The 23,356-nt window shown below is 40.2% G+C and overlaps 1 protein-coding gene across 3 annotated transcripts in view; it reads left to right on the top strand.

Annotated features, from left to right (window-relative positions):
• The window catches only part of kcnip4a (potassium voltage-gated channel interacting protein 4a), a 99,892-nt gene that overhangs the window by 10,746 nt on the left and 65,790 nt on the right, over positions 1 to 23,356 (top strand). Inside the window, exons 1-2 of one of the 3 annotated variants that reach the window (XM_026332032.1) lie at positions 18,215 to 18,222; positions 20,329 to 20,408. The exons of 1 other annotated variant lie outside the window; for it this stretch is intronic. In XM_026332032.1, coding sequence (XP_026187817.1) covers positions 18,215 to 18,222; positions 20,329 to 20,408 — 88 coding nt within the window. Of the gene's footprint in view, positions 1 to 1,371; positions 1,511 to 18,214; positions 18,223 to 20,328; positions 20,409 to 23,356 lie in introns of those variants that run through there. One more of the 3 variants, XM_026331994.1, reaches the window with a different exon arrangement.

The following is a 23,356-nucleotide window of genomic DNA, read 5'->3' as shown; positions in this document are numbered from 1 at the left end:
GAGAAACCATGATATAAAGTGTTATTATGAAGGTCTGTTGGATTCCTTATATCTTATTTTGGCTTTTTTTTTTTTTTTTGGAAAATTGTTGGTTTAAAAAACTGCAAGAAATGTTCATAAACATGGTGAAAACACAGATGCCTATGATTCTCAGGATGTAGGAGTTGAGCCAAAAGAGCATAGAACTGGCAACATATGGATTTAAACCATAACTTGCTCAAAGACATTTAACGCCAGTTTATGCTGAATACTTTGATGTGTAACTGTGGCTCCATTTTGAATGTAGAGCCAGCAGCCTCTTTGACTTTGTCATCTTCCTCTGGTGCTTGAATAAAACACAGGTATGGTCCTTTAATTTGAGCCATAGCTTCCTCCTGCAATTCCCCCACTTTCTCTCTCTCTCTCACTCATTCATTCACTCACTCTCTCTGCTTTGTCTTCCTCCTCCTCCCTTTCACACTCTGATCAGCCCAGGAAAGGGAAAGGGCTTGTGTGCAACCTGAGGATCACTGGCAGACTGAGGAAGCAGAGAGAGCGTGCACATTGTGTTTTAGCCTGTAAGGTAAGATGATGCTCAGGGATAGCAGCTGGTCTTCACACTGGACCACAGTTTTTGTGCATTGAGGGATATAGAGGTGTCCCCGAGAGCAGATATTAGAGGTTACATTGATATGTGATCTGCTGATGTTTGAAACTCCTGCTCTTGAAATGGGAAGTAGAGTGGTACTGTAATCTTAGTACTGACTCGGGCACTCGTTCATATTTTTTTGTAGTGTTGTGGAATTGTTTGTTTTAGGGAGGATTTTCTGAATACAACCTGAGTTTTTTTTTTTTTTTTCTGGTTTAATTTAAAAATCTCTGAGTGTGAGGCAGATTTTAGACAAAGGATCAATGCATGGTAGTTTGCCTTAAGTCAATGTGCCTGCTTTATAGTTACGTTTACCATTTCCAGTCCTAGAATAGCTGGAAGAATAACTTGCCTTCTTGAAACAACTTCCAGGGCATAGAAGACAGGCATTTTCTACTTTCAAAAGGGCAACTTGAAATTCCTTGCATTTAATTATGGCTATGTATAGCTGGAGGCTAATTCCAAATTACCATATGTTCTGAGGTGTGCTGCCTCAATTTGTGACAGGTTGTTTTGCATGCTGCAGTGGCTGCAGCTATTTATGTTTGAATGTTTAAGAGGTTGTTAAATGGGTCATCATTTGTACGTTGAGGCTAATAGGAATCATGTCTGATACAATATAAAGAATTATATTTATTTGTTTCACAAGAATTGCCCAAAATTGAAGGCCTGTGACTGCACAGACTTTATTTGTTCCTTACAAATAACAGCACACTGTATTTCACAGTAGTGAGCTTGCAGTGATGTGCACACCGACCAAGAGGACCCAGTGGAGGGAGGACCTGCAGCACTGCCGTAAGGACCATGGTTTCTCCAAGAAAGTGCTTCTCAACTGCTGTCTTGTGCGTCGCATCATCACCTGGGCCTCCCCAAACCCTAAAGGTACAAAAAAAAAAAAAAAACTGATCCATGGCTACAGACGAGAGCAACACACAAACAAGATGGATCATTTTATGCGTATGAATTATTTTTAATCGCCACTAATTGATAGGATAATTACTTGTCAGCGGCAGTGGTTGGTCTGAGTCGGTACTGTCTGGTCTCAGCGGTAATGTTCTAGCTTGTATGGAAGAGACCAGCTGTGATTCTGGACTGGCTGTGGTCAAACACATCAGCATTATACAGAGACATTGTGTTTGTGTGGACAAGTACTGAATTTTTTGCATATAATATATGAACCTCAAAAATGACCACTGTAAACTTATAACTTGACCACACAAAGTGAAAGAAAAGAAAAGCCCTTAATTGAAGAACCAAGAAGCTTGACTCTGGCTGTCAACGCTTTTTAAAACATTGTGGTATTGATAAATCATATTTTCACTTTATACAAACGCCCAGATTTATGATGTTACTGGGGGAGGGAGGTGGGGCGGGATCAGGAAGCATTGCACCACGAGCCACGGTCGACACCTCCACTAAATTAATTCACTTTGAACTTAGATCAGTATTGATTTCTTCTTGGGTTATATATTCACAACGAACATAAAGCCTTGTAAGACAGGATTTATGGCTTCATTTCTGTGCAGTGAGAAAACACTGGGCTGTCACTGACGAAGACGGTTCTGTCATCTTTAGAAACATTTGAGAACATAGTGAAGCCCCTAATGTCATATTAGGAAATTACTTTAATGCATGTTTTGATTTTTAATTACTTATTTTTCAGCAATAAATTTCAGATGTGGATGGTAATTTAAGCTTAGTTTGGTCTTGTTCGCCCTCTGTACATTTACTTTCTCTGGAGGAGGAGGAGATCAGAGGTTGCAGGTTACACTTGCTCAGTTCCCATCATTGTTATACCTCAGCAAAATGTCAAGCAGAACCATAAAACCTGGAGCTTTTTGTTATTGACAGCTGCTGTTTCACACTGATGTGGCTTGTCAGCGGTGAAGACAAATGAGTTGTGTTTGGGTCTGATTTATGATGCTATTAAACAGTCATGAATGTCACTGTAGGGATCCCTAAGTGACATCTGCACTGAGGATTTTTTTCTGCAGGGGAAAAATAACAGGGAATCCAAAACAACTGTTCTTGACATGAAAAACAGAAGATGGATTATGTTTTTTCAACCTTTTATAAAAAAAATAAAACCGAGAAAGCTTTTCTCATTTTCTGTTGGTTAGACTAGTGTCATCAGGGCAGGTGCAAGCTGTAGACCACATAATCAGTCTAGTTTCTTTTTGTACATAGCCTTGGGTTGGTCTCTGCCTGTGTGCGTGTGTGTGTGTGTGTGCGTGTGTGCGCGCGCACATGCAAATGTATGCATGGGAACACATAACATACAAGCAGGTGGCCACAGCTGGAGCCACACCAGGACCCAGGTGTTTCTGTCAGCCACATTTGAATTAGGGAGCGTATATTTCGACTTTCATTGTTTTCATTGCTCCCTTTTCATTGGAAACGTGATGCATTTTGATGCCACTTTAAGTTTTGGTTTTACTGCAATAAGAAAGAAACTTTTTAGAATGGCATTGCAGAAATTTCTGCCAGAACTAATTGTTTTCATTTGCTGAATTAATTAGTACTCATGTCGCTGTACTTAAAGTTTTACAAGAAAACCCGGAGTTAGAGTGCTTAGGGTATTATGTTTTATTCATGGCTGTTCTTGTCACTAGGTAGCATCTCAAACTAATAACGCTACCCCTTGGTGTTGCCTGGAATAACCGATGATCAGCTCTAAACTAGACAGATGGCACATTTACCTTTGGGATGTTGGAGCAGTCTGCAAAAAATGAGCATGCTCACTAAGGCTGGTGTTTCTAAAAATACACAGGTCTCAGGGGCCGTTTTATGAGTCCCTACTGTGTCTGTGACAAAACCAGATTGGTCAGTTGTTGTTTCCACAGGGCTGAATGCTGACACAAATTGTTTGTCATAAACTCTAGCATGGTAAAAATCCCTTATTGTACCTTGTCTTCTCTACCAGGAGAGGGCAGCAAGCTACAGAACAAATGTATAACTGACTGCTGCATTCAGCGCAGTTCAGCAGTGCCTTGAAATAATACTGAGTTCTGCCAATTTAGATGTGAAGTAATTTGCATTGGTCATTTCATTTGGTTAGGAAAACATTACATAATATGCATTAACATGTACATGATATTTTCCATAGCAGTGCCTGAGAAAGAACAACTCGGAGTTTGCAGGCTAGTTAAGGTAACACTGATACTGATTAATGCCGTCTGCTGCAGTTGTTTTCCTGGCTTTATCAAACCTAAAGATCATGGTTATGAACAAGCGTAGGCACTATAGCAATACCAGTACAATCCAATGCAACAACCTTGTAACACTACCCCCTCCCCCCCCAACACATCACGTGTCTTTTAACACTCAGGTAGTGATTCCGTCATAAATTCTCTGAATATCTGCACTGCAGTAGAAATTCAATGGCCCCAAATGCAGTAAAGCTAAGATGTGTCTCTTTGCTGAAAGTGGCACAAACCAACAGCATTCAACTATGTGGACATGATTATGGAGGGTTGACTGGAATTCAGGTTCATGGTTGTACATCCAGAACATAGTTTAGAGCATATCAGTGTCCATCAGCTGTAAATACCACTCATAGTATTTTGTTTCTTTGTTCTCTTTTTTCTTTTTTTGTCCAGACACATTTTCATCAGAGACTGAGACATGACAATGAGTTGTTTAATTAGTTTCCTACTGGTTTTTCCTTTAGTGTGTATGATACTGTGGGTTTTACTGTAGTGTTATGCAATCAGTGATTTCATACTAATGTGTTTCTCAGTGGTAAATCCACATCTCAGTGCTTGTTAATTCTAATCTTACACTTTTGCAACCTCTGGATAATACTTTCCTCAGATCTGTGCAAGATTAATATAGCTTTTGACATGCTTGATTATTTGATCTTATACAGTAAATCTTCTGCATCTGCATCATAGCATGCATCACTGTTGTATGCATGCTATGAAACTTTAAGCATCTCACCTGGAGACTGCAGTACAGGATCCTCTCCTTCACAGAGCACAGAACTGATTTACTTCTACTTTTTCAAGTCTGAAGTTGTAAATTCAGTAGGTTGCATATATTCATTTTTGCTGTGAGACTAAAAACTTGACTCGACTTGATTTTGCACATTTGCATAAGTTTGTGTTACCTAATAACCTTTATTTTGGTTTGTCTGTTTCTCATCACTCATTTAAAATGTAACAGCAGAGAGTTTGCTCCCAGTACGATACCACATCCAACAGTTTGACATGGGGAGAGTAATTGCTAGGAGGGCCCTTAAAGCTGAAGTAATAATACCAGTCATCATGGTGCTTTGTTTTGAGGAACAACTTGAATACTGTATCATTTGGAGAGTCCTGGCTTGTTTGTCCTTCATGACTATAATTCTGTGCGATCGTGTAGTGGGCAGTATTTTTTGACAAATCCCAAGTAGGCCTGTAGCTTTTGGCCTCAGTCGCTTTCAGCGAAGCAACTTGCTTTTTATTTTAATCCATTTTCCCGCATAGTCAAGAGTGCAGGCCTCTGTAGATCTTTGGTGGAAATGGGAAAAGGCAATGATGGATTAGTGGGAAAGTTGAGGCAGCGTGCAGCCTCTCAGTTCGGAGGATAGGGGAGAAAGAGTGATTGTCCAGGGACTGCTGGCTGGCTGAGATGCAGACTTGTCCTACTGTTGTCATTTATTTGATTCATATATTGTTAAACAACACGATGCTGGGGAATGAGGGGGAAATGAGCCAACAGTGATACCTTTCCCTGACATTAATCTTTTTGTAGTGTTAGCTTGTGCTGTGACAGCCAGAAGGAAAGCACTCCATGTTGTTTTCAAATAATAGGCTCTATGATGATGATGGTAACTTTAGTGGCCAACAAGTTTCATATATCACATATATGCATCCTTACAATCTTGCATATGTTGCTTGGGTTTAACCGCAACTTAGTTGTATTCTGATGGACACAGATTTTGTAGATTAACTCAAAGGCTTTTGGTGTATTTTATTTTGTTTATTTACCAATACAAATAAAGTTTATGGTAATCGTCTTATCGTTTACATCACAAAAGGTTTCTGATCAATGTGAAATACGGTTGATGCTCCTCCTGGCAATTCTATAAAAGGCTCAAATATCACCCAGCCCAATCACATGATTGTTCCATTATGTCACACTACAGTGAGCCTGGCATTTTCTCTCAGACCTGATCACAACCCACATCCACAACCCACACCCTAGTCCGAGGGTAGGCAAGCCCAGCACGTTGTGTCGGGGCTTGTACTAAATTAAGAATCTAAGATTGCTGAACATTGAGGCCTTCCAACATTGCTAGTGGTTTAGAAGTTGCTTCATTGAGAGATATATTTATTGTCTGTTGATGATGAGGTTCAGGTCATTTAGCCAAAGAAAATAATGTCTATGAAATGTGAAGACTAACGAGCAGTTTCCAAGAAAAGCCTTGAATAGTCACAATTGAAGCAGGAATAAGTAATGCTCTTTCTGATGGGGGTTAAAGGGCGTTTTCACCTAAATGAATTTATAATGTACAAGTATCAAAATAACATGTAGCCCACCAACTAATTTTTTAAAGGCTGTTGTGAATATTGTGATTTATTCCTCTTGTATGAAACAAAATCGTAGCAGCAGGAGCAGCGATATCATGACTGTTCCTCTTTCTTCTATTTGAGAAATAAAACCATTCAGCATAAAATGAAGCTGTAAAAGGTCCTTATCTGGTTTTATACAGCAACATCTTGGAAAACTTCTGATGCAGTTGACTTTAATCATCAGCGTCATCAACTCAGCCTCAGCATGGCTACCTTCTTTCTCACATGTCCTCCTTTCTGTGCATGTCAGCTGATGATACAGTCATTAGGTGGTAACCTACTTCAGTCTAGTGTTTGTATTGTAGCAGCGGCCTGGGTCCTCTATAAATAGGATCTCCTGATTGATACCTCGTACAGTGAAGCCTCGTAAGCCTTTGGCTGCCTGAGGCCAGAACTGACTTTCTTGTGTGTGTCACTTGGCTTTAACACACCTGTCCCCATCACTAATTTATTTCCCCTGCCTGTTTCTCAGGCAGCATCCAAGCACCAGACAGAGAGCTTCATTGCTGGGCCTGGAAGACCACATCAGTTCATCTGTTTCCTCCCCAACACAGCGTCTGATAAGGTGTGATGAGTTAAACATTTAACACACAGTGAAAAATAAGCCTCTCTGGGTTACTGTAATTAGATATTCGTATGGTTTGAGTGACATAATCTTTAGTTTGTAGTATTGTGAATACAGTTTAATATAATAGAAGTCTAATCTACGTCCTGTTCATTTAATATTGAATTTTCTAATCACTTAGCTTTGTGTAGATATAGAGATGAGATAGATAGATGTACATATTTAATAGGAAAACTGTTTTCAGGCTTTATCATCCATAAATCCAGGGAAATGCAAATGAAGAATAAGCAATAACATATTGCAGTGTTTCTGACAGCTGACTTATGGCCTTACCAATACAAACAATTAGAAATGCTCATGTGCAAACTGTTTATTGCTGATGCAATTATTAAAAACCTAGTTTGAGAAGCAGCAGTGCAGATCAGTTCTGGACATTTTCACCACATCCTTAGGAAACGTCACGTTGACTCAAACCATTTTGCCATGACCAACATGTCTGATATGTGATATGTTAGTGACAAGTCTATCACAAGGTGTGAGCAGTGTCCCAGCTGGCTGCAGTGTCCCTGTCACTGTGGGAACAAACAGAAATAAGACTGGAGTCCTATTGAGAGCATCCACCAGTGCACCTGTTTAGCAGGGTGGTGCCAAATGACACCCAGTTTTCTATCTTATTAGTTTTATACTCTGTCACAGGATTGCACAGTAAAGAAATGTTATAAATTACCTGTGGACATTTTGTTATGAAGCTGGAAGTGTGTGGTCATTTTGGAGATGTTTGGCTAGTTCCACTGCATATAAAGTGATAGGCTGCTTATTTAGCATTTGACTGAATAGTAAATCTTAAAGGGGTGAGACCTTAACTCTTAAAGCCTTTAAACTGTTTACCGAGTTCTATGGCCAGTCTTAAAATAATCACTAGTCACATCAATGTTGTAAAGAAGAGTAGCAGATTAAATTGGTTGAATCAATTAGCATGGATATCCATCACAGGATTCAAATAAAATAAAATATATAATAATAAATAAATTAACTCCTCCTTTGAGATGGATTTGGTGGCTGTAATATTGAAAACAGGTTATAGTCATGGTGCAGAATTTGTTTTAATGTGACTACCTCACATTAGTGTTTTCTTTTTTACTTGGCTTATGCTCTAGTTGTTGTTCTTCAGTTTTAAGAGTACATATTTGCTTTGCGCTCCTGAGTCAGAATGAATAATTAAATGGTGGTGACTTTGCAGCCTCATTAGGAAGGCAAACCACCAGCACCCTGATAACAGAGATAGACTTGCCTGTGTGTCTTTCTGCCTGTATCTTTACACTGATCTACACACTCTGGAAAGCTCTTGTCTGTCACTGGACTTAGTTAATACTTATAAATTACACAGGCGAGAGTAAAGGACTGGTCGTCATGAAAACATCAATTCAAGTTAGAAATACCATTATTACCATTATTACTCTCTCAGAGCCCGTCACATTCTGACGGTCACATTATGAGAGTAATTCCTGCCTTTTGGGGCGACTTTAATGCTGCTGCCATTTGAAAACTCTTCTAGTTTTGCCAGCATCTGTTTTACCAGTATCTTACAGTCTGTGTGACTAGTGAGCAAGGCTTACAATACACACTACTGCAGCTAAAAGGACATCTGTGTTATACCAGATACTGTACATGGAGGGTGAGGACTGAGAGAGACGATGTAAAAGGCAAGAAGGCGATGGTGGAGTAATTAATGGGAGAAAGGGTGGAAGGAATAGATAAAGACAGTGTGTGTACAGGAATAGACAGAGACAGATGGCTGAAGGTGAACGCTCCGTCTGAAATGGCAGAAGAAAGTTTTTACAGCTCCTGTAAACCTGCTCCTCTGAGACCCAGGTAGAAATCTGTAGAACAGACTGGAGTCTGCTGCAGTTGGCCGTGTTTGACTAAACTACTACAATTCCTCTGGTATTAGGTTTGACTGGAACATTATGAAGAAGCAAATAGAGGGCAAAAGCTATATAGTTTAATATGTGGCACAAATTCACTACCCATGTGTGAAAAATAAACATTTTCACTATACAGGTGCCAAAATCTGGCATTGAATCCTCACCTATATAACTAAGATGTTGGGATATGTGGATCATATTTAATTGCTGGTGGTGCTAGAAGAAAAGTCATGGGTTCAACGATTCATCAGTTTTTGTTCCTTGGAGAATTACATTTCCAGTGCTGTCCAACTAAGAAAGAAAGTTCAATTTGTTATCTTTGTCATAGTTAAGGTCCCTTTCTCACTGTGTAAGAGGAACCTGGTGTCTTATTAGGCCCTTGGTAGCATTGACTAAATCCACAATATTCATTTCAAATGACACTTCTAGGTTTTTCTCACTTTCACAGAGAATGAGGTTGGCAATGTCTCACCCATGGAGCAACACATTAAGGGCAACGTCTGTGTTTGCTGCTCTGATAATGGCACCAGTCCCATTTGTTCTCACTTTAGGGGAAAATCGGGAGAGCTCCCAGCGGACTAGGGCTACCCTTCTTAAGTAACTGTGGTAGTTTGTGCATGTCGGTCAGTCCGCAGACGTGCACCCTGCAGTAATTAGGTCAACAAACCACACCAGGCTCCTGCAAGAAACCAAACAAAATGAGGTCATGGAAAAGAGAAGTGTCTCAGCTGGCCTGCAGAGCTTTTTAGCATGGCACGATATATGCTTGTTATGACAGTTAACTATCATAACACTAACAGTCACTTGCCAGTATAAATTGTCTGCAGGAGTTCTTGCTGTGTGTTTGCTTGACATTGTAGAAGCTACTTAAGTAACAGCACCTATTATGGAGTAATAGTACTTTGTCATTACACTCAGACTGTAGTGTGCAGTCCACGGTTGTTTACAGGGAGACAGACCTGTGCTTGAGGGAATGGCACCTTATGTAAAACAGAGGACATTAGCCCAGCACCCCTTGTGATGCATTTCCTTCTTCTTCTGGGAGTGCTTACTGGCAGTTCGCTTTCACTGATGAATTTCAGATGCGATGGTCTCAGTGCAGTGCTAATGATCATTTGAACTGCATGGTGGTGAGTGTAATTTACCCATTCCCAAGGCAAGTACTAAGTTGTTTTATTGTTCTCATCTCACAAGAGACACTAGTGCTGTGTCCCCCTCCCGCTGTTAAAAGGTTCAAAGGAAGCCATCATGAGTAACTGAAGAATAACTCAATTAGGGGTTTGTATGTGTCTTTATTACCCCGTGTAGTCATGACATTTAAGTGTCTTATTTCCAGTAGGACCTTGTATAATGACATTCCTGTGACAATCTGACATTTTTATGGAATGTATATGATACTGAAGTTGCCTCCTGTGAGGGACTTTTCAGGGAACCTTGATTTGTGCAGTGTGTCTTGGCTCTGGGCTGGTTAATAATGTAGATGATCGTTCACCAAATGCTAATTATTCCCTGAGTACTGTAAATGATTATTATTGGTATAATGGCAACTGTTTTTGAATATTGAACAGGATTATTTCATGTTGCACTCATGTTGTGATTACCACTGATGATTTGTCCTGCTGACTTTGGTTACCCCCTGACTTTTCATGTAGGTTGACGTCTGTGGTTTTGAATGAAACACTTATGGCTTATAAAACCACTAGCATAGCTGCAGACTCTTGTTAAAGTGGTGAGTTGTGATAGCATCATGTACGGTGGTTGTCGCTGACCCTGATTTGTCGTGTTAGACATGGTTCAGTCTGATTGAGTCTTTGATCTATGCTCTGCTGTTGTAATTCTGCCTTCGCTCTTTATTTATTTATTTATTTATTTTTAAAGTGTTCATTCAGTTGTTAGTCTCTGCATGGGCCATAACAATGGCAGTTAGTGCACCTTTGAGGTTTCAGTCCGAGTCATGAAATAAAAAGCAGCCAACAGCAGTAAACCCAAATCTCCTGCCTCATATTCCCCGTCTTCATCAAAGCTCAGGGCAACGTCTGCCACATTATTAGTGAGCCAAATAAAGACTGCCTCTGTGAATTTGCTCCAGCGCACTATAGCTCTTATCAGTGATTTAGTGTATCAGAAGTCATGCTCACTGCATGCGCTTTGGTTTAGATATTTCAGGTCTTGTGTCAAAGTTGCTTCATGATTTTGCAAGGGAGGAAAAAGTCCAATAAAACGGATGCAACACGTTCCTGGCTGTACTTGGGATGTGATATAAATGATGTGCATGTATAGTCGCTTTTGCTCGGTTTCATCAGCACGTTAACAAGGTCTCTGCCTCTTATTGGCTCTACTTAGCCTCACTTTCAGTTCTCCTCACAGACTGATGAAAGACCAAACGAGCCCTACTGAGAGAGATTTACATACCCAGCTCCCAAATGATTAACATATAAAACTGGAGTTGTGCAACTATTCAAAAATGTATCAAATGCTGCAAACGTCTGATGCTGGTTTCTCGATGGACTGATTTGTATGCAGAGTGCCTGACCAGCAAATCAGAATCGATGCCCTAGAAAATCTGTGATTTTATTCAAAACTTGAGATTTGCATCTTACTCCACACTATCAACAGGATTTTGAACAATTCCGAGCTGGGGATGAAAATATGGAAATAGAGAAGCGTCCTCATATATCACAACTTATCACACTGTCATGCATTGTTTTTGTGTCTCTATCGTATAAATTTATTTAGGAGTCAGCCCAGACATGCTGCATTTCAATATGCAACCCCTGTATAAATTACGTCTTTCTGCGTTATGGGTAGTTCCAATCATGATTTCTAGTTGTTTTATCACTATTCTTGAAATATAGGGGATTTAACGTACAGATTACATGCATTAAAATGTATCGAGACCTTCTGTCCCTCATATATCCTACTTATGATCGATAAATTGATATATGAAACAAATGTTCCAGCTGTAATTCTAACAAAAAGAGTCTGAGAGAAGTGAGAACATTCAATACTTGACCAACTCCTTTTCATATAGAAGCATCACTCTACAGTATAAACGCCTAATTTTAGTACCATCTACATTTTCCCAATGGCATACTCTGCCCTTCCCCCCCCCCCCCATTCAGTCACCTGCAGAAAACAGTAAGAGATTCATGATGTCTGTGTTTTCAGTGTGCCATCACATTTAAGGACCTGGCTGGCCTGAGCAACAGTAAATATGGGGCACTGATGTTTTCTAGATCACTATTGTTTTTGCTCTCTGTGAAGATGAATGCTGGCCTTTTACTCAATCACTCTGAGTGATGAGGCTGCCGAGGAGAGGATGGAGTCATTTACTGCCCCTTGGCTTGATCTGTTCATTTCCCAGACATGTTGCACTTTTACTTCTTTGTCTTTCTCTCTCCAGTTGTTATCATTGTTCAGTGTTAAAAATATTATTTTATAAATGTATGTAGCCAAAGAGTGAAGTAGTCTAATGCTTATTAGAACGCACCTAAAATCTTAGGATGAGCCCGACAATCTTCCCCTAAATGTTATTGGTGACAAATTCACTCAGTACACACTGAACTGAAAACATCTCATCTGTTAAACATTGCTTATTAAGATTCAGACATTAGCATCACCTGTATGTCTTGTCAAGCTACAGGGCCCTATGCATTAATGTCTTTGGCCTCACATTATAAGATATACAGTGTCCTTTGCTGTTTGATAAGCGCACCAATTTGAAAGAAGGTCACTGCTCAGCTAACAGATGAAGGCAGGAACTGTCTTTGGTTCAGAGCCAGAGGTGGATCCTATCTTCACGACAGCGAGTCAAACACAATCAGTGTCTATTAAATTGTTGTACGGGGCTGTAATTTTAATGACGGTATGGGGGGGAACAGGAAGCATCACAATAAGTCTGGCATTTTCAGCTCTCAGTTGTGGTCCCAAATGTGGCAAACACTGGCAATCTATGTTCTCTAAGAAGTCAAATCAGAATTAATAGCGATTTAATGTCCTTCCAGCACTTTTTGTTATGATCCGTCTCCTCTCGGTCTATCATACACTCCGCTGGCAGTACTCGAGGCTTATCTTCAAGGACATTGTTCAGTGGAAAGATAAGATTTTCGACGTCATAAGTATTTAGAGAAAAGCCCCAAGCAAGGTACAAAGTGCTTATCATGAGCAGTCTGAGTTTGAAAATATATCAAGTGAAATTTATGAACAAAACCAAATGTCAATATGGCAGCAGTGTCACTGCGACCTTAAGAGCATTTGGGATTGCTTCAAACAAGTAAAGTCCATGTAAACGTTTCGGGGTTTTATTATTTCCTGACTTGCAAAGGCAATAATGTCCCTTCAAAACAGGCCCAAAGTCATTTTGACCATTTCAGACTCTCAATTAAAATGCAAATGGGAAAATATAAAGACTTATCTTTGAAATGGATGTTCATCTTGTTTGGGGTTAAGTTTCTCAGAAAATAAGAGCTTTTCATTACAGACCCCTTCCCAGCTGTGTGTGGATGGCCAAACAAAACAAGTCATCCTTATCTGGGTCTTGTTAGAGAGCCTTCATCTCGGCCCCGGTAACGTACCTGAGTGTAGATAAAATATCGCCTGTGCATCTGAGTAGTGATGACTGAGGTGCGCAGTACTGGGAGGAATGTCAGATAGCATTTCAGGTTTCGGTGTGCTGTTCGAAGTATCCCATCAGCAGATTTATAATGAAGGAGATTATATCAGTTTTCAGTGATGACCTTTTCAAATTCAATTCCAAAGAATGGTAATGAATCCCAATGAAAACCGACTGCAGTGGGCATCTTGATTTAGGCTTTTAGGCAGAGCCCAGTTTTAAACCTGCCATATGTTCACTGTGATGATCCATCATTCTGATGAAATGGAGAATATACTCACTGACCTGTTAAGTGCATCAGACCAGGAAAGTGCATTTTAACGTAACGAGCCGTCCCGTATGTTTTCAGGAATAGCCTAAAGGGAGCAGTTGTACACTGTCTAGTAACTTTAGAAAAGCCACGACTTGTTTTACTTCACTCAAACGCAGCAGCTGATGGCCTGTATCGCCTCCCTTTTCAGGATGTGTTTGGTGTTTGAGGTGTTCAAGTTGAAGTAATCCTGTTTATATACTTCACATGTTAAATGAATTAAATAATTAACATGCTTTAATGCCCTGAGTTGTATTTGTTTCCTATATTTGTTAGCAAATGAATGGACTTGCTTAAGCTGAGGTTGTTTTCCTCCAGGCACTTTAGCTCCATTAATCCTTTAATCATTTAAATGTAATGGTGTCTTCTAAATGACACGTCAATTTTTATAGCTAAATCCACACACTTGACACCATTAGACAATAAGATTAGCAAGATGTCATTTTTTATTTATGTATATATTTGTTTACATTAAAAAGATAAATTGGAGGAAAATTGAGCATTGGATTTTCAGCCTTAGGTGTCTCCATGTTTCAGGAGGATTAGGTGTTTTCTTTTGTTTTTATTGTTGTGTATAATACTGGATATTTGGGGGACGAGGGGGGGTTCGATATTGGATTGTATAAAACAGGCTTTTTGGTAATATCACCTTAGCCACTGTTCTTTATACCTGTATACTGCCTGCTGAGTCTGTCTTAGGTCTGTCACTGCTCATTCATTGAACGCCTCATTTTTCACAGTAAACCCCAGAGAGTTTGTCGAGAAAGGTGCAGCAACATCACTGACCCTGTTTTGTGGGGCTCTCTGTCAACACAGGGCACAAATGTTGTTGCTTTATTTTTTTTTTTCTAATATGCTCTCAGCAGGATCGCCTAACCTTTTTCAGCTTAACAAAATCAGTGAACCTTTTCACTAAATCCACCTTGTGTGTACTTTACCTCTCCTTAGAGGTTACTATAGCAGCCGTTTTGTCTTTATGCTGTTAGTGTGTCCTGTGTCTCCTGAGCTTAGGCTTCTTTGTTCTCCGCTGGTTTTGCACAACCCTGATCCAGTGTTTTGGGCCATTTCGTCTAGAAAACTCTGTTTACATTTTTGAGGATTAACATTAAAACCCAAACAATTCTTTGGATGGTGTGTGAGATGTGTATGAGTTAAAACAATTCAGTGTCTTTGACTTTAGCAGCCAAGTCATGTCTTTGAGCTAAACTATAAACCTTAGATAAAGAGACAGCTCTGCACCTATGCCCTATGACTTTATTGGGTTTACCCCAACAGAAAGTATGAGTCAGACATAAGTGATAAACTAAACACCACAGCTCACCCATCTTTTCCTTTCCAAATTGATTTTTTTTTTTTTTAGTTCTGCTCTATGTCGAGGGAGTCATTATAATGCGTCCATTTAAGGCTGGCTGCAGAAAAATGTAAAATTCCAACATTGCATCTATTGAGTCAGGTTTTTACTGCCTCTGTTAATATGAATATGGATTCAGATTGTGGCTAAAACACATTCTCTACATTTTCCAGGATTATTTATTTGTTTAAGGATGTTCTGTCATTGTGCATGTTTGGCAGTGATGCATCACATTACCACCTTATTTTTGAGGCTCATGAAATTGTGTATTCAGTAAGCCGTTCTGGGCAGAGAGCCCAGACTTAACTGGTTGATTTGAAATTGAATGCATCAGGCTGCATTTACCAGTATATCTACTGTTTCCAGTTATTTCTCCTCTTACTGTTGAAGTCAAATGCAGTAGAAATGTTTATGCAAGATCTCTTGAGGATGTCTTCCTATATAAACCAGTGAACAGAACTAACATTGCAGTATTTCCTTTCTGTGTACTCAGCAGTGTTACTTGCTCTAGTGAGGTAACTCATGTCAATAAGCTTTTTTTCCCCCATGTTTCTTTACTTGGTTTTTTTTTTTTTTGGGCCAATGCTCATTTGCAGATTTTCATTTGTGATGGTGATGTTGCTTTTGTTATGGTCTGCTGAAGTCTTTACACACTCCCCCATGGAGCTGGACATTTATCGTAAACATTAAGATAATTAAGATAATTCAATTTCAGTGCTTTTGTAGTTCCTTTAGGGTTTTTAAGTAGCTGTTGGGTAAAGAGAGAGAGAAGTGCAATGAAATGAAAACAGCTGTCAACTCAAGTTTAACTCACCAGATACATTAAACCTGCACATGGAATAGTGTGTGACATCCATCCTGGACTGTGCATCCACTTATTTACTTTTTCTGCTCCCTCCGAGGTTCTGTTACTGTGCTGATGGCATGTTGGCGTTTGCCCTGTTTACCAAGACTAAGCTACTGTGAGCAGTACTGAATGTGAGAGATATTGCTTGTCTCAGTGCATGCTGGTATTCAGTGATGTGTTCATGTTTAGGAAGATATTACACTCGGTGCTTGTCTAATGACAGCCTGCAGAAACAGCAGCTGCAGGGACTGATGAGGGAGACTTATAGCTCTGCTTTTAATGTGTTTTTTGTTTTTTTTGTTTTGTTTTGTGTGTGTGTGTGTGTGTGTTGGTAAAACAGTTTAATCATCTCTGTTCATTTTTCATGGATACATCTCCCACTATGCAAATAGCAAAAGTGTTATTGGATTTAAGAAAAAAGCTAACATATTAATTTGAAAGTAGACTCAACCTTGCTAAAATAAAAAGATGCCCCAATCTATAAAACTAAATTGTGAGTCACAGGCTAATGAGTGAATAAAAGACCTCATCGGCCATTAGCATGTTCTCTATGTCCAAACGTCCATAACTAATCCAGGAATGAATTTAAAGTTGAAATAATTTAGAGGTATCCTCTGTACTTATTACAAGCCTGACAATATGCACTATCTTAATTGACTTAAACAGATTTTAGTGCCGTTTTCTGGATATTGTCTAGTTTAAGGTCACTAGGTGGATCAGTTATCCAGCAGAGTGAAGTGCACTATGCTGAGGATGGCCACTTTTATAGATTTTGGCTCAGTGCTCGATCTTCAGTTTAGTGGCCAATTTTCCCAAAGCTCACACTTTCTGTCCTGTGGTGAATGAGATGTGTCATGCCCTTTGACTTTAAAGATCCAGAGGGGCTTTTCCATTTCTCTCTCCAGATGTACTTTGTGTCACAGGAGAATGCTCGTCTGTGTAAATTTATGATTTCTGTCTTGCAGCTTGTGTTCGGTGACAGACGTTGTACTGATGTTTAGCTTGCATACGTCTTACGAAGGGAGTGTATGGTAGAAATTGTGCCACTGTGTTTGATGACAAGCTGCTCTCTGTAGTTTTCCAGCTGACCAAGCTACTTTAACACAGTGAGAGGAAATGGCTCTCAGTGGTAATGGTGGCTCTCACCCCGGGGCACCTGCATTCGATGTTTTCTAAATGGATCAATATATCTGTCAACTTCTCCATGACTGAGGCATATTTCATGTTGCTTGTGTTGTTGCTACAGGCTGTTATATGAAAAAACTAATATCCCATCAAAGTCCAAGGGAAAAAGGAAGTTTCTTTGGGGCTCTGTATTCTAGGGGAAGAGGTACAATAAATGCAGAAAGTACGATTTTAAGGAACTACATCTACACCGTGGACTCGAGCAAAAAGTAATTTTTTTTTTTTTTTTTTTTTTTCTTGTAAAATATAGAAGATGATGGTCATTAGGTCAGATCATCGTTGTTCTTACTATGTGGTGCACAGCTCTGATTTTATCTTCCTCATAGCAGGGACTGAGGTGAACTTCTCAGTTCACACTTCATCATGTAAACTCTTCTGCTAGACTCAAGGGTGCTTAAGAACAGAGGGTCTAGCCAAATCATTCTGTGTCAAGGCTGTGATTACTTACACAATACTGTCTGTGTTGAGGGAGCGAGCAGAGTATTTTCATTTGAAGACGATAGTGTTTGAAAAGGAGCCTAAGGCTGTGGTTAGAGTCGCGTTACATAAGATTAGGCTTCTTGAAGTTTAAAGGGTCTTTAGTTCAAATTTCCTGTTAATATATAATATAATAAAGTTTCTGCCTGACTGAAAATTCTAGGTAAATTGCGTGAGATACATCTGTGATCAGCACAAGTTATCACCATTACTTCACGTGCTGGTTTTAGCTATTGTTATAATTCAAGCGTTAATGGTCAAGTACTTGTTTAAGGACCAAAGGAGCTGCTTCTGTGCTGTCATACATACTAAAACTATGCACCCCCCCTACACGTTTCAACATTTGTCTGTGTTGAACTGAGGTTCCATATGACTTTTTGCCTTGATCATGGTCATTAGCGTAAACATGACGCATGTTGAGAGTTTTTCCAGCCTGTATCTGGACTTGGAATGTGGCGGTTTGTTCCACGTATCGCACTTGGTCATTGTTCATTGGGCAGACAATGAAGTGGCCACCTGTTCACCTCAGAAATAGCAATAAGGCGACAAACCACATTGAACTCTTTGTGTCATGGGCACTTAGATGAGTATGCATCATAAGGCCTGAAAATACTTGCGTGTAACTGCTCCCAGGCGCCTGCATGGCAATTACAGAGGGACCTGTTTGTTTATCGGAAACATGGATTGTAATGGAAGCTACTTGTAACTAGCAGACAACAAGTGATGGAGCTGCACACATGTTAAAATTCTCAGGGGATCATGAGTGGGTGTGCCTTGCAAAATATGGACTAAATACCAGTCTGTAAGGAGGTTTGCAGACACAAACACTAGTGGATTGCACATATATCCTGTTTACTGTACTGTGGAGCTGTCTGTAGCAACAACTGCTGTTTTCATATCCTGAGAATTAAATCTACTATTTAATTACCCCTAAAAAGCTTCACAAAAAGGCTTTCTAAATACCTCCCCAAAAGACATAATCTATCTGTTATATTTTCAAAACCCTGTCAGGTTTGGTACTCTATACCCACTGTGTTGTATTTTGATTGCTAATGTATCAGACTTAAGTGCAGCTCAGCATTAGAGCTACTGTTCTGTTTTGGGGAACATGCTCCAGCCAGCCTGTTAGCTGAAGAGTTGAATTTGTCCATGAAACATACAGGGCTGCATGAACAGCCATGTACAAATCATCATTTTAGCAGACACTGAGTTTTTGAAAGTGCTTGTTCCGTTAAGTTTGGCCGACTTGTCCCCTGCCAAGGTCTATGAAAGCAAATCATGCCACAAAGGCTCAGCTACACCCCACAGGTATCCTGTAAATTAGCCACCTAATTGAGACTCTGTACTAGTTTTCTCTGCTGCTCTGACCCACTAAGAAGTTTCATAGAATACTTCAGGTCCTTGAAATCTTTATTTTTCTCCAAGCAACTTTTTACTCCTGCCTGCGGGACAAATCCCTCATCGTTTGTGTGTGTGTGTGCGTGTGCGTGCGTGCGTGCATGTGTGTGTGCGCTCACTCGCATAACATGCTGACAACAGCTCAAGGTCAGAGTCTGCAGACTCTTCACAGAGAAGAATTTGGGGGAAAAAAAAAAGACCTGCCTTTCTCCCAAGTGACCTGTAGATCCATTCAACCCCATTTCAGAGCAGATTTAAGCCCAGTCTTATATTTTACTGTATGTGCATCTGTCAGCCTGATGGGCATCAGTGCAGAGATGCAGCTAGACGGAGTGAAAGGTTTGCGTTAATGACAGTTTATTTCAGACGGGAGAGTTTGGCATTGACAGATGAGTGTAATTGAGGTACATTGTGGGCTAATTAGTGGAGAAGATGATGCACCTGGCTGGTCTGAATGTCATCACTGGTGCTGGACGTATCCTGTCAGACATTATTATTCCGACCTTGACATTTCGTTGTAAGAAATCTCACCAACCTCGGCTCCACAGCTTTTCTCTCTGTCCTCTTCCGATCTGACTTTTTATTTTTACAGTGTTTGTCACTCCCCGAACCACTTCCCCTGTCTGTGTCTCAAGAGCCCATGGTGTACCATTAACACAGTCCATTACTGTCACTCATTGTTTCAAAGTTCAATTACACATCATGCACCAGGCCCATAATGTACTGTCATTGCTGATTCATTGAGGTGGCCACTTTCCCCTTAATTCTCTTTTATTTCTCCTCCTCCTCCTCCTCCTGTGCCTTCTATCTCTCTTCTCCTCCTCCTCTCGGGCCAATCAGGCCACACCTCCATGGCAACCGTCAGCAAGGGTAAAACATCCACAGATGGTGCTGAGTAGAGTGAGCAGCAGGCGCACTACGAGATCAAGTGTGGGAGTGTGTCTGTTTGTGTCTGAGAGAGGCAGAGAGGGAGAGACTCACTGGATTACCACTGTACGGTGAATCCAGCAGAGTAGTAACACAGAAGAAGAGAAGGGGAGTGTTTTGCTCAGAGCAGCTGCAGGGAAAGTCTGAGAAAGAAGTGAGTGTTGGAGAAAGTAAAAGACTGAGAGAAGCCCCTGAGGAAGTAAAGCGTCGGTTAGCAAATATTAATGACCTGACAAAAGAGCACACAACATCCCTGTGGTGATCAGACAGCCTGACCCAGGAGCCGCTCAACAGAAGAGCTGGGATACAAACACATAGAGCTGTGCACATGCAAGTCGAGCACCCCTCGCCACCCTCCACTCACTCATGACCATCACTCCCACTGACACAGTCAGAGAAGTGCAGGAGACAAGAGGACACGCGACTTGTCGTGGGACTTTGTCAAACTAGAAGTTGTCACTGGATTTTTTTTTAATTTATTTTTTTAGCTGCAGTCCTCCTTTTGTGCTGACCTTTTCAAGCCCCACTCCTCAAGGAGCAAAAATGAGCTGCAGGAAAAGGTGCAAGCGGGAGATTTTTAAGTTCGCACAGTACCTGTTCAGACTCATCACAGGCACACTCAACACTGGTAAGGTTCCTGGTGGATCTTTTTTCCTCCTGTGCTTCCCTTTGTGCTAATTGTCTTAAATCTTCAGAGACTTGTATTATTCTCTGGGCAGGTTGATTCAAACCTTTCCACCTCCTTTAAGTTTTAAAGTGAGCTCATTACGAAGGTTACACCAGTTACACGGGGCTGTATTAGGACACTTGCACAGCATCAGTGTGTCATAGTGTTTAAGTTGTGTACACATTCAAGCCTGCAAACCACATCTGAGAATTGTGAGCATTTCCAGAGTATCTTGGATTTATTAGCTGCTCTGTGTGTGCAGGCATGCCTAAGTATGAAAGGTCACATGCACAGACTATGACTGAAGTCAAAAATGAAATCATGAAAGTCCAAAAGAACAAATGTGATGAAACAGCTTCTTAAAACTTGTTTTTATGTATTCAGCCTCCTTTGCTGGATACTGGTGTTGCATGCTGGTTATATATATACTGTATTCAGTGTCATTTACTTATCAGCTCCTAACTTTCCTGTTTTATTCGGTACAGTATGAGAAAGTCAAAACGCAGTCTCTGTAATAATCCAATGCCGTGAACAGACCTGATCACCCACAGAAGCAGGTTGTTGCCTCCTGGGCACTCACACAGCATTATCCAGCCTCATGTTTCTACACCTGTGTCATGCTGCATAGTGGAATATATTTTGGTTTCCGCACACACATCAATAGCTGCTCTATCAAGACGGAGAGTGAATCAATGGATTTAACAAGATTAGATCTTGGATTATAGTGGATTACCAGCAGTTTACACCAAGACTTCAATGAGGAAGATCTGTTGCCAGCAGTATCACTCACCCATCGCCGGCACTGTACAATATTATGATATTCATCAAACTGGTGCTGGGGATTATTTACATTGATCCAGAATATGTTGTGATTGCTCATCCAGTTCTTTTCAAACTGGTAGCTGATGCCACTACACTAATAGCAGCTAGTAAGCCCCTGTCCCATTGTTGCAGTAACTGAGCTTTGCTGTTGAGATGCTTGTTGATAGTCACGCTGCATTGGTGAGATGCTCCAGCATGCTGCTTGAATTCTGACATGCTTCTCATATGACTTGTGTTTTTACCAGCAGTGGATTATTCTTAGCCTTTTTCATATATTGTAGCAGGATCACTTAAAGAAAGGGATTTAAAAATTAAGATGCTCACGTCGAGTACTTCCATACAGCTGTGACCTGGTTTCTACAGTCTCCTTGACCTTAGACACAGACAGAACAAGTTGAGAGGATGGGAAGCACTTACAGAACAGTGTCTCCATCATCTGGCTCTCCTGTAAGAGGTGGAGATGGCTTTTGCTTCCCATAGCGAGTAGTACAGTCATGTGGGAGTATGCTGTTAGTTTCCATAGCTACTAGGAGGTCCATTAGGTCATGCTACCCTTCTCATTGAGTGATATCATGATTAGTGTGTATATTCTTGAGTCATTTTCTGTAGTATCCACTAGGGATGTCCAAGTAATGTCCCACTATGGCCATTTACAGCATTTTTTTTTTTTTTTTTTTTTTTTTTTAACCCGATTGGTATCGACTTTATTGAGCACAAACCCAACCCTGTCTTAAATCGAGAGTACACTTTACAGTACCATGTGGCAATATGGAAACAGAAAACTGTCCAATAGCCAGCTGTAATACCTGCAGTGCAAGCATTTCACAAGGCAGTAGCATCAGAGCTACAGTATGTTGAGTGCTACCAATCTGATACGCCTAAACAACTAAACACTCTGCACAATACAGTGAATTGGCTCATTAGTTTACTACATTGCAGCACTCAGAGGAATTTGGTTTGGATTTGTTGCTGCTGTGAATGTTGAAGTTATTATACATTTGATGTGGGGGTTGTGATTGCATTACTCATTTGGAGTTTACAAAGCTGCAGTGCAAGTGAGTTATTTAAGACACATTAGTTTCTTTACTTTTGACTGGGACATCCCTGCTGTCCATCAAGCTTTGGGTAGAAATTACCTCAGACTGTTTCTTACTTTAAGCCCACAGTGGTGGGGTGCAATTTATTTTATTCCTTTTAATTATACGCAATTAATGATTCCCTTTGCTCTAAACTCAATTACTACTATTACTACTACTACTACTTGTGCTGAGTAAGTACGTATTCTTTTTTTATTTATTGACCAAATTATCTAAAGAATAGTGGCTTGACATATTTTTCCTGAGCCTCAGGACAAAATGTTAAAAACTAAAATAATGGAATATCGCCAAAAGCCTCGTCAGAAACCTGCAGCAGCCTATTTTTAATCTTTGAACTAGAATTAGGTGCTAAGAAATACTGCATCTATCAATGCTCTTCTGATCCATACTGTGTGTTTGCTTTTCATATATCAAACAAACAAAAAAAAAAAAGGTGTATTAAACACCATTATTGGTCGTTTTCCCCATTTTCCATTTGAGTGGACCCATTTCGCAATAGACACAGTATATTATCTTCTACATTCTCATGCTGCAGATTAATATAAATGCAGTTTGACCAAAGCAAAGCTGGCTCAGCCATGTTTGAGTGACCATGGGAAAAGAATGATAGATCAAGTCATTTAGCAGATCATGGGATTTTAATTAAGATGTTCATTGTCCTAGAACAGCCTCAGTCAGTGCTTCATTGATCACTAGGTTGCCAAGGCCAGCACAAGCACCTAGAGTAGGCTGAGGGCAAAGTGCACGACGTGACCGAACAGGCCTGGGCAGATTTTGCTGTATATCACGTCTGTAATGTCATATCTGATTTTTTTTTTTTTGTCCATCTATGAACAAGAGAAGTTAATATTTGATTATCATTATCCTTATATACAAGGGAGTAATGGCAGTGTTATGAAATAATAATCCAGAGAGAATTAATTTGATGACTCCAGTGAGCACATGAAACTATTCATTAATCAAATCAGACTCTGCACCTACACAGTAAAG

Source organism: Mastacembelus armatus, chromosome 18 (genome assembly GCF_900324485.2).
Source record: "Mastacembelus armatus chromosome 18, fMasArm1.2, whole genome shotgun sequence".
Lineage (NCBI taxonomy): Eukaryota > Metazoa > Chordata > Actinopteri > Synbranchiformes > Mastacembelidae > Mastacembelus > Mastacembelus armatus.
This window is presented reverse-complemented; position numbering and strand designations above follow the sequence as displayed.